At 35.1% G+C, this 12,927-nt stretch overlaps 1 protein-coding gene across 4 annotated transcripts in view; it reads left to right on the top strand.

Moving 5' to 3' along the window:
- The window catches only part of LOC150105268 (replication protein A 14 kDa subunit-like), a 66,712-nt gene that overhangs the window by 29,466 nt on the left and 24,319 nt on the right, over positions 1 to 12,927 (top strand). For 2 of the 4 annotated variants that reach the window (XM_090394037.1, XM_090394036.1), the window contains exon 2: positions 10,345 to 10,419. In XM_090394037.1, coding sequence (XP_090250163.1) covers positions 10,345 to 10,419 — 75 coding nt within the window. The remainder of the gene's footprint in view (positions 1 to 10,344; positions 10,420 to 12,927) is intronic. The other 2 variants (XM_090394039.1, XM_090394038.1) reach the window with 2 other exon arrangements.

Here is a 12,927-nt window from a genome sequence, read left to right on the forward strand (position 1 = left end):
CTGAATTTTTCATTATTTTAATTTCTATTTTCTGAAGTCTGATTTAGATGGAAAGCCAGTATCAATTTTAGAATGAAAAGATTTAAAATGCCTCTCAACATACATTATCTTTCTTGAATAAATGTTTCCTTGCAAAATGCACTAATTGAATGTGCAAAATAATGCACAATTAAGAAGTGCATTTTGTGAATATGTGTGATGAATTTGAGGGATACATGGAACTGTACAACAGAGACAAACTATATTTAAATGAAGCCTTTGGCTCTTCCTATAATTAGTAATATTTAAATGGTTTTGGTATATCAGTTGGAGACTGATACACCAAAACCATGAAGAAAACTGTGGAAGAGCAGAGAAATAAGGCAGATCTTGTGAATGGAGGTGTGAAGGAAGAGAATGAATGGGAAGGAACACAAGACAGGGAAACAGGGCGATGCTCCATGGGATGTCTGCAGGATTTAGAAGTGAATGTGTGAGTTGACAAAAAAAAAAAGCTTCAGATGGCCTGGGATATGCAGAGAGCATATGAATCTGGTGAGGATTGCTGGTGACAAAGAAGAATGACCACATCAACAGTCCAATAACTATATATCTGTATATGAAAAAAATATAGATTTAATGACTACAAAACCGAGATAACATATAAAGATTTTAATGATAAATACTACTAGTTTCGGCATATAGCAGCCTTCTTCAGTTATTTATAAAGGAAAAGAATACTAATAAACATTGAATTATCTAAACAAACTGGAAATTACAGGTACAAATTGCCTCACATAATCGATACATAAAAATGTTGTATTTTTTCAAGTTGTTCCAACTGGCGTGCCATTGTTTATTGCAATTGTGCGTGCAGGTTCACGTGAACGCCAGTATTGAACAACTGCAGCATGGCTATCTGGGATGTTATAACTTAAACAAAACACACACACACACACACACACACACACACACACACGTGTGTGTGTGTGTGTGTACACATGTGTGCGCACACACACAATAAAATAATATATATATTATTTTATTTTTAAATAAAATACATTTTGATAATATATATGTATATAGTTTGTCAAGAAATCGATGATTTTAGTTATATTACGTTAGCTACTGAAGTGGTGCATTTTAGAATTATCTGTTATTGTTTAATTGCTATTCTATAATCCTCTGCTGAAGATGCTTATGACACTTAAAAATTTTACAATAAATAAGTTTTTCATGTGAATTTTCCTCCATTTTTATAGTTATTATAATATAATTTTAATATTATGGTGATATAGCTTAGAATGAAGAGATAGCATTCAGGATCAACAAGAATGAATTTTTGCAGTTTTTGAGAGACAGCTACCTTAGGCAGTATGCAACAGAAGGTACTCAAGAAACTTGGATTTAATCATCTCATCAGCAGATCTTAATATAAAGGAGGTTATCAAGTCTTCCTCTATTTGGTGAAAGTGACCTTGAAGTGATCACTTAGGTGGTGGCAGCCATATGAGGACTTCTCTAAAAAAAAGGGGATATGTGGAACCACTGCTTTTTTTGGGGGAGGGGGATAGTATGCAACATGAAGGATTTAGAAGTGAATGTGTGAGGAGTTCTTTAGGATTTTGGCAGTGACACGTGATATACGGATGCAGTATCATTTTATTCAAAATTTCCTATTAGCAAAGAATGCATACCAGCAACTATTGTTTTACAAAAAAAAAAAAGGACTGTATTGATTATGACAAACTCATTAGACAGCTTGCAGCTATATCATGGAATTGGGAATTGAATGTAACTGTAATGTCTCTGCTTTTCTATCTAGTAGAGGCTTTTTCTGAATATATTTCAAAGGTCAGGAGGCTAAATAAGCTAGGAATAAAATGGATGACTTGAAGTGGTTAGTTTGCAATCTGTATGAAAAAGGCATTATGGAGGCCTTTAGGGATAAGGGGCAATAATCAGTTGCACGAGGAGTAAAAAGAGCAAGCAAGAGAAAGGTTAGCAAAAGTGCAGTATGAGCAACAGTTAAGTGGCCAAAAGAAATACCAGTTCTTTTGATACATGGCCAGTAGAAGAACGAATGAATATGGAGAGATGATACTGATTGGTGCAAGTGGAGTTGAGATATTAAATGAGCAATTCATAAAGGTATAAGATAGGATGGGGAGGATATGAAGGTAGAAGATGTTATTATTAGATTAATGTGGATAAGGTTTTTCATAGAACTGGAGTGAGGAGACAGGAGAAGGACAATAAGCTAATCTCTGGATGCTGTATAAGGAAGGTGTGAGCAGAGGGAGTTTTTTTTTTTTTTTTTGCTTGGAAAGTGATAGGTGGTTAGAATGGATTGCCTGAGAGTGTGGTGAGTGCAGAGGCAGTAAATGCATTTAAGGCTTGATATAATGATCTGTGTGTGTGGAAGTGGGACTTCCCTCAATAATTCTTTTGACTCCATGGAGGTCTGAAGATAATAACAAATTCCCATGGAGTCCAAAAAATTATTGAAGGAGGTCACACACACACACATAGATCATTATACCAAGCCTTAAATGCATTCACTGCCTCAGCACTCACCACACTCTCAGGCAATCCATTCTAACCACTCACCACTTTCCATGCAAAAAATTTCTCACTCCCTCTGCTCACACCTTCCTTATAGAGCATCCAGGGATTAGCTTCTTGTTCTCCTGTCTCCTCATCCCAGTTCTATGAAAAACCTCATCCACATTGATCTGATAATAACACATTCTAGCTTATTTTCCCATTCAATAATAATAATAATAATAATAAAAAGTAATGCAGTAATACCTTTCTTTTCGATGATTCGCTCATTTAACACTTTTCAGTTATGACCATGTGTTTCACTGTGAATAATAATTATTATTATTCAGACCTCCATGGAGTCAAAAGACTCATTTTGGGAGGTCCTTTCTAAGAAACACAATTCTATGAAGACTCATCAAAGGAGGTCCCTCCTAGGAAACACAAAGTCTATCATACCACTCCTTAAACGCATTGACCATTCTCGATCTCACCACTCCATCAGGCAATGCATTCCATGGTTCAACCACTCTTCATGCAAATAAACCACTCCTCACCCTCTTTCTCACAGTTTCCTTTCGTAACTTCTAGGGATGGCCCCTTGTCATGACTCCTTCCCACTGTTCAATCAAGCAAAGGAACTCCCCAGTGTCAACCCTCTAACCACCTCTCAACAGTTTAAAAGTCTATCATATCGCTTCTCCTTCTTCTATCCACCAAACTCTGCAGTCCACATTCCCTCAGCCTATCCTCATAACTATCATTGTACAGTCCTGAAACCATCTTTGTTATCTTCCTTTGTACCCTTTCCACAGTTAATTTATCCCCTTCAAATCCTGGGGATCAGATCTGAGAACAGTAGTCTAAGTGTGGTCTGATCCGAGTCTTATACAACGGATTGATAACCATTTTATCTCTGCAGGTCAGTGTCCTTCTCATTGTTGCAGCAATCCTCTGTCCCCTAAATTTTAGTTTTCTATCAATCATCAACCCCAGATCTCTTGTCTCCCCTACTTCTTCCAGTTTAACTCCTCCCATGAAGTATGCAGCGTCCCATCGATATGTCCCAAACCTCAAGACGTTACATTTTGCTGCATTAAACTGATACCCCCATTCATTTGCCCATCTGTCTACCTTATTCAAATCCTCTTGCAGGGCTACCACATCTGCACTATTACTAATAACCCTTCCCAGCTTTGCATCATCTGCAAATAACCGAATATTCCCTTGCAATCCACGGAGAATGGCATTGATATAAAGGTTAAACAATATAGGTCCCAGCTCTCCACCATACACAACTCTCTGATACCTATCAGACAGCCAATCTTGAATCCAGTTGACCAATCTGACATCCAGACCCATGTGCTGCAACTTAAATATCAACTTATCATGTGGCACCCTGTCAAATGCCTTTGCTAAGTCTAGGAAAATGGCAGTATATGCCCTTCCCTCATCTAATGCTCTTGTAACTTTATCATAAAGGCTAGCATATTGCTAAAACAAGAGTGTCCCTTCACAAATCCATGTTGACTCTCAGAGATAACATTACCCTCATCTGCCCAATGCTGTATACGGTTCCTCACTACTTTCTCCAAGATCTTACTAACTACTGATGACACACAAATTGGCCTATAATTAGACACTTCCATTCTGCTACCGCCCTTATGCACTATCTTACCTTCCTTCCATTCCCTGGGCACCTTTCCCCGTAGCCAGCCTTTCATTGAAAAGACAGGTCAAAGGCACTGTCAGTTCCTTAGCACATTCTCTCAAAACTTGTGGTGAAATACCATCCAGTACCACAGCTTTACTAACATCAGAGTACTCAGTATGTGGAACATGCTCTCCTCCTGAACCTCTAAACCTTGAACCTGCCCTATCTCTCTAGTATTAAAATTTACTCCTCCAGGATGAAATACTCCAATAAAGTGTTCATTGAACAATTCCACTATGTCCTCTGGATCAGTCACTCTATTCCCATTTTTATCCCACAATGTCCTTCTTCTACAGTCATTTCTCCTCCTGCTGGCCACATAGCTAAAAATGCTCTAGGATTTTACTTGGATCTAAGGGCCAATCTTTTCTCCTATTCCAGTTTTGCTTCCTTGCCATACTAGTCACTCTCCTGGCCTGTCTCTTATATTCTTCATGCATCTTCTCTTCACCTGTCTCCTTATATCTCTTCCCCAGCCTCTTTTTTGCATGCAGTTCCTGTTTAATATTGTTTGTCATCCACTTTACTCCAAATTGTGTCCTCTTCTTCACTCATGGAATACAGCTTGCCATTGCTGCTAACAAATATTCCTTCACAATTTCCCAAGCACTAATGATATCCCGGCCTTTCAATTTCTTCCTCCACGAAACTTCAAGTTGACATCTAAGACTATTATTATCACCTGGTTTATAATTCCACATACGTTCCCGTCTCTTTGATACTCCTGCATGTCTATTCATTTTCCAAGTCAAAACCATATGATCACTCTCTCCAACTGGTGGGTGAGATGTGATCTCAGTTATTATGAACTCTTCTGATATTATAACCAAATCCAAAACTCTTGAACCTCTTGTTCCCTCTGTTACATGTTGCCTAAGACATTTGTCCCTCAAGAATTCTAGAAATTCCATTCCCTTATTGCCACATGCATCTTCCTCTCCCCAATTTATACTGCTGTAGTTAAAATCTCCCATAACAAACATTCTTCTTGCACTTGCCACGCTCAATTGTCTGAACAACCCCGGATTATCTCTTTTAACTATTATTTTATATAATTTAGAGCAAGGGTGGTGTTGCTTCTTCGAGTGGAAAGATGTGCAAACCTGTTACATTACATACTAAGATTAAATTTAGTGATGGTATTATATTGAGATACACTGAGATAGGCTTTAGGCCAAACTTATCTCACACCACTGTTGTTACAGATGCTTAAAACAAGATAAAGTTCTTAGAGAAGTGCAAAATGCTACATTAGTTAATACTACAGTTATTTCTAAACATGCGTAACAGTCTTTTTGCTGAACTGGAAAAACTTTTAATAGTGTAGACCACATTGGTTGACTTATTCCCTGAAATCAGACTATTCAGATGTAACTTTTATGTTTCTGAAAGTTATTCCAAATTTTTTGTTTGCATATAACTGATGTAAAAAAGAGCTTTATTTATATTATTTATGCCCATATATGTCTGCTTATGCATCTAGAATAGTAGAAAATAAAAAAAGGCTAGTAATTTGCTACACGATGAAATTCGCTCTATGATTGTGGTCTGGAAACTAATATATCACATATCCAGGTATGCCTGTGTTCCCATTCACTAGTGAAAGTTACAATTTTTTGTTGTTGCCACTCATTTTGCATACTTTCACACATAAATACATGTAACAATTTTACATACATACACAAGGCTCAAAAATATGCTTGCCCACTCGTTTTTTTAATTAATTTAAAAAAAAAAAAACTTCTTTAACTATGGTATAACAATTCTAGTCACTTCATGGATTCCTACCGACTTATTGGAAGATATCATTAAAAGCAAAAGGAAGGAGATTTTTGTGTGTGAAGAGTATTTGCATAATGTCTTGAGCCCTGTATAAGCACATAGAGAAAACATGTCACAAAACTGAATGATCTTGATCATGAAATGAATGAATACAACATCAGAAGATAAGAAGAGTTAAAACCTGCATGAAATATATGCTCAAGACTTAAGACTTAAAATTACTTAAGAGTGTGGTTTTCTGACTTGACTTTATACTCATTATGGGGTAATTTAATAATACAAAATATCATTGTTATTAAATTAATCAGAATAAATCACTAAATTGTGCACTGTAATATGTGTAATACCCGAGACACATAACGAGCATTATGTCACAGTTTTACTATTTATAAGTAATTACTAGGAATGGGAATTGATATCACTCGAAAATGACGTCATAGTTTTCGAGAATTCCCCAAGATCACAACCATATTTATGTGCAAGCCTATTTTTTTTTACAAAATAAAATGTTAAATACGTGACTCACAATCTTCGGACAAAAAACATTATTAAGAAAAATAAATGTAGATTTTTAACATCGATTTTTGCTTTCGATTCGAATTCACTCAATTTTCGCAATTTATTTCTCTCAAACATCAAAATGATGTCTCTTTTGTAAAAGATCTTCTTTGCAACCGATACTGTTGCATTCGAGATCCCAATTTTTGTCTTCTTCTGCGTACGGATTGGTGTGCTTGATGAAGAAATTGAGCTGGTCTCACTAGAATCGAGACTCTCTGGTTCGATTTCTCATCACTATTAATTAAAAAATGTCTTAAATTATTTTTCCATTCTTGCTCATTATTTAGCCATATTAATTCACAACATTAATTAGCCGGGTGGTCAGTAAAACAAGCCGGGCAGCTCGCCCATTCAAAAGGGTCTTGGAGAGAACATAGTATGTATATAAATGCCAGCCTGACTGGCTGAGTGGTTAGCATATCCGCTCTCCAGCTAAAAGGCTGCAGGTCCGAATCCTGCCGTGGGCATGGACGGTTGTGATTGTCTGCCGAAATACAGTGGTGGTGGTCGACAATAGATGGCATTGGTGTAGTTGCAGTCAGTTGATGGATTGAGCTGGTGGAGACAGAGTTGTAGAGCAGGTGCCTCCCTCGATGAGTCTATGGCCTCCCTGGAGGCGTCAAAAAAAAATGTGTGTATATATATAATTATAAAAATCTGAAAACTGTATAAGCCAATTTGCATACAAATAAACCCCAAAATAAAGATAGATACACTATTATTTGCAGATGATCAAATTGTATTAGTTACATCATAAGATGAACTGTAGACTAAAATACACAAACATTATTCAAGAAAAAATAAAAGAGTTTGAGAACAGGAACCAAACCTTGGAGATTCAGTGGCAAGCCTTGAAGAAAACATTGATTCAGCCAGAGAAGAAGCTGGTGAGGTTGTCTGCAAGGATAGAAAAATCAGAACTCCATGGTGGATACTGGAAGTTAAAGAGGCAGTGAAGAAAAGAAAAAAAGCATACCAAACGTTCTGGCAAATAAGTTAGCTTGTGCTCTTAAACACTGTGTAAAACTAGCTAAACAAAAGTCATGAGAAGACTTTGGTAAGAACAGGGAAAATAAATATCAAGAAGGTGGCAAGGTATTCTAGGTTGTTTAAGAAGCTCAGAAATGGAGGAAAGAGTGCTGTAATAGGAATTAGAGATGATAAAGGTGACATGAAAACTGGAGAAAAAGATATCCTTGATGTATAGAGTAATTACTTCGAAAAATTGCTAAATGAAACAAGCAGTGACAGCACAGTGGTTAAAAACATTAACCAGGCATGTAATGAGGAATACATATCCATACTTGAAGTAGAAAAAGCCATCAAAATCCTGAAATGTTGAAAGGCAGCTGGAGTAGATGATATTCGACCAGAAATGCTCAAGTATGAAGGTACAAAAGTCTTATAGTGGCTGCACTGCATAGTTCAGAAGAGCTGATCAGAGGGATGAATCCAGGTCTTCTGAATTCCAGAGCTCTCATAGAACCCATATATATAAAGGTATATAAAACTGAATGTGAGAATTACGGAGATATTTCTGAGTGTTCCTGATAAGATTTATGCAAGTATAAAACGGTCAAGAAGAATTGTGGGAGGAAAGCTTGGTGAAGAATAAGCTGGATTCAGGCCAAATTAGAAGCTGTTAGGATCAGATTTTCACTTTACGACAAATAGCAAAGATTCAAGTATGGGTTATATCAAGCACTACTTAGTCTTTTTTGAGTTGTTAGTCAGCATTTAGAATTGAAGGAAGTACACGAAGATCGTTTAATGTTAAATCTGGTCTGAGACAAGGATGTACATTATCCCCCTCTGTTATTCATTATCTATATGAATCACATTATGAAGGAAAGTGGTATTAAACCTGATATCAAAATTGGAGCTGTTAATCTCAGCTTTTTGCAGATGATGTTATACTTCTAGAAAAATCCAGTACAAGTCTGCAAGATTCTCTGACTAAATTGAATAACTGTTGTAATAGATATGGTATGAAGGTCAGCAATAAAAAGATAAACACAATGAAAATAGGCAGAAGCATTGAAAATATCAACCTGCATTGTGAATGGAAAATCTATAGAACGAGTAAAACATTTCAGCTACCTAGGCACAATTTTTAATGAAGATGGTAAATTAAATATGTAAATAGACAACAGAATCAACAAAGCTGGTATGGTAGGAAGTCAACCGAATAAATTTATATGGAATAAGAGAGAAATTAGTTAAAAACACTAAATTAGCTGTATACAAGACAGTGTTCAACCAATTTTAACTTTTTTGACTGCAGATATGAGAGTCCTAGATTAGGGGCATAAACAGATGGCATCAATGACAATATCGTATTAAAAATGAGGATATTCGGAAAGAACTTGACATTGTTAGCATCTAGGAATGTGTCAGCAAAGTTAATGTCAGTTGATAAGGTTACTTAAACAGAATGGGAGGGGAAAAATTAGCCAAACAAGTGTTGTATGCCAAGTTTGTAGGAAGAAGACTCAGAATAAGACCAAGATATAGGTGGATTGATACAGTAAAAAGTGCTTCAGAAGTTAGAAATGCAAGATCTGATAATGTTGAAGTTTTTTAACTTGTTTATAATATAAATTAAAGATTCCAAGAAATTATATACTTGGTTTAATCCTTTATCCAAGTGTAAACAAACAAGGTTTGCCCCTGAAGTATTTTCAGGACTGGGGAAAGTTGTATATAGAAGCTAAAGACGTCTAGTGATATGAAGTCCTTATAAGGACTGGCTTAAAGGGGCAAAGCAAGAATGCTTTTCATCTTATATTCTTATCCCATTATCTGTAGAGGACAGTGTAGGGATAAGGTGTTATTGAGCTTTTAAAGCTCTGATCATGGCAGGAGGGTAACAGCATTAGCCGAGCCTCAGTTAGAACTTCATTGGCTACAGCATTGCTATCCATTACCCTCCAAGGATATTAATCACCGCCAGTGTGATGTGATACTAATGTTGAAGTGATGCAATAGTCATATTTTCATATACCAGTTGCCAAAAGGCGTCACACCTTATTATTAATTTACTTTGGATTAGAGAAAGCTGTTGGAAGATATTTTCACTTGGTTCTACTATAAATTAAAGACACCAAGAAATTATATACTTGGTTTAATCCTTTATTCTTCCAACAACTTTCTCTATGGGTTCCTCCCAGTTCACCACCACCATCCCTTAGGACTGGTTGAGCCCTCCTAATGAGGGATTTTTAGTATGTGTTTTATGACTATAAATCCATGTGTTTTCACAGGCTGATTTGCCTCTTCAAGGGATGAAAAATCCAGTCCGAGTTTCTGGGTGAAAAAACCCTCTACTTCCATATGATACTGGTTAACTCACCTTTAGTTGAAAGAGACCAGATAAAGGTTCCTCACATCATGGGTGAGAATTGAACCCAGGTCTTTCCATCCAAAGGGCTTCGTCCATACTGGCTGACCTATGGAGGCATTTGTATATACTGTATATACATGCCTAAGTATTGTCTGGATGCTCGGGGTTTTTCATTCTGAAAACAGAAAATCTGGCTAGAAGAACCTACGTTCGACAGACATAATACATGGGCCTTATTGTTTTGGCTATAAATCCAAAACAACCAACAATCCTGAATATGGAGAAACTGAAATATATTTTCGTTAATGTTCAATAAGGTTATATTTTTGAAAACAGTTGTAAAATCGTTTATAATTAGTTCACTTAATGTAATTTGTTGATTATAAATGCATTTTTATTTATTTATTTATTTAATATATAGACAGAACCCAGTGGAATGGGCTTTAGACTTAAAACTAGTGACAATCAAGTTATCTCCATTCAGCTTCAAGAACCTGTAAGTTTTTTTTTTTTCCTTAATGATGAAAAAAACTAATAATTACTAGAGACATAACTTTATTTTCTTCCTCTTAATCAAATGATTATAACTGAAGTTTTCTTAAAAGAATTATAAATGTAAGGTCCTCATAACAGTATTCAAATGCAATGTGAGTTTTCTGGTGTGGATATTATCAAATCATGCCTTAAGGCAGGCTGTCCAACCTTAGGCAATCTGAGGGCCACATTGAAAAAAAAAAAGATGATCTGAGGGCTGCATCCAATGCATATCTAGTAATTTAGTCAGCAGCAACGGCACAACCTCCATAGCTGAACAAACAAACGAACAACACTAATCGCACACTCACTCACGTTCCCTGTGAGCGCCTGAAGCATGCGTGTTAGAACAAAACAGTGTAAGAATGCTTCTTTGACACATCTAATATTTGAAAAAAATGTGGGTATATAGTGATGTAAAAACACCAAATAAAATAACTAACATCGAGATTATCGATTAGTGATAGAATTAAAATATCTAATATGCATTCGGTTCAAATTGTTATTTTATTTTTTTCACTTGTGAAAATCAAAACCCACAGGCGGGTTGCACAAAATCGCACGGCAGACCACATGCAGCCTGAAGGCTGTGTTTTGGACAGTCATGTCTTAAGGCATAATTTGATAATATTTTTGCATGAGCGTGCAGATTTCGTGTGATGAGTTTTGAACCTGGGGATCAAATGGTAATATTATATTATGTTATATTTGTTTGTGCTTATTGTTTGAGTTTTTTTAATTTATTTTTTCATAATATTTAATTTTTTAGTTTTTTTTACGTAGTTTTGTTTTAGTTCTTTAATTTTTTTTTTGCTTTCATGGGGCTAAGGGCCTCAAAGTAGTGCCTTGTCCCAATTATATGTGGTTGGATTGCTTTAAAAGCTATTATAAATGATATGTATATTATAAGTATATTATATATATTATAATGTATATATATATTATATATTATATGTATATTATTGGTTAGTAGTTGGAAGGGGGGTCAGTCATTCTATGCTGTTGGCACACACTCTACCTTGATGAGTCTTTGAACTCCCTGGAGGTGTCACATAATAATAATAATGTAATAATATATTATATAATAATAATATATGGTATGTATAATAGAAAGGGGGATGGTAAATCCCGTTTTATTATTATCATATTACTAAGATAATAAACCTTTCGGTTTATTATCTTAGTAATATGATATGTATATTATAAGCTGAGCCATTAACATGCTACACTTGACATTATATACAGTTATATATAGCATATATATTATTTAAAAAATACTGTTTAACAATAAGAAAGCTTATATTTTGTCTGTTATATTCATTCTGATTTGCCTACTATAGTTTTTTTATAGAAAATATTCAGATGTAAGAATATGTAGTGTGGAATTTATTTTTGTCTATATCCCTTTTTTTTACAAATCAAGTAAATTTGTAAAAATCAAGTAAATGAGATTTGTTTTCTTGCTAGTAGATGTTTACAGTTCATTTAATGTTCATCAGTTTCTAATTAGTTTGTTCTATCTTCCAAATTATTTTATTATTTTTTTAGGTTTCTACATTGCACTTAATCTTTTAACATGGTACTTACATATTACCTTTTGTGTAATTGAAATGTCAGCATTGTTTTTAGTTAAAAGTAGGGGGTGGTGGAGGAAATGTTATTGGAAATAGTTCTAAATTGGAGTGGTAAAATAAGGGAATTTTGAGTCTTGGCATGTATCTTCTAAGACTGAATACAGTTTGCTTATAATAGTCACCCATATTTTGAGTAAATTAATGCATCTATATCTATTGACATCAGGTGAAAGTTATTGCTAATGCTAATTCCAGAAATGCTTATTATATATTTACAATGGCATCTATGTAGTGCCATTGTTTTTGCCATTTAATTCTGTGTGGATGAAGATGATCTACTGGTCAGTGACAGTAGGGTATTAAGACACTAAATACATTCCTGAATGTATCAGAGGATGGATTTTGTCATTAGGAGAGCATATAAGAAGTTGCTAGTTTGATATGTGGTTTAAAAGTGGTGGGGTAGATTGTATTTATCTAGTATTTTGGCTATCTTTTCAGATTAACTTGGGTATAGCAGATGAGGAGAAATTGTCATTATGTGTATGTCATGTAATATTATAGGGATTGGAGCTATTGGTTAAAAAAATGCAATGTATATAATGTAGTTCTGTGTCATTGGAATAAATATATTGCCTTGACCTTAAGTGTCAGTTGTTTTCAGTTGGATATTGCATTGCTGGGATGGTAATGGTATGATTATTTATGTAGGAATCTTCTAGAGCATGTATGTATGACTCTATAACAGAGAATGATAAATAACCATTTGAAATAAGCAACTATTGTATCTGGACAAGTATGTAGAACCAAATGAGTGCCAGTCTGGAGCTCTCCAAAACAAATAATGTTATTAGCACTCTTCAGAAATAATTTTCTAAAGTCAGAATTAGGTCTAT

The sequence above is a fragment of the Typopeltis vanoorti genome, chromosome 6 (assembly GCF_054136105.1).
Source record: "Typopeltis vanoorti isolate ZY-2024b chromosome 6, IOZ_Tvanoo_1.0, whole genome shotgun sequence".
Lineage (NCBI taxonomy): Eukaryota > Metazoa > Arthropoda > Arachnida > Uropygi > Thelyphonidae > Typopeltis > Typopeltis vanoorti.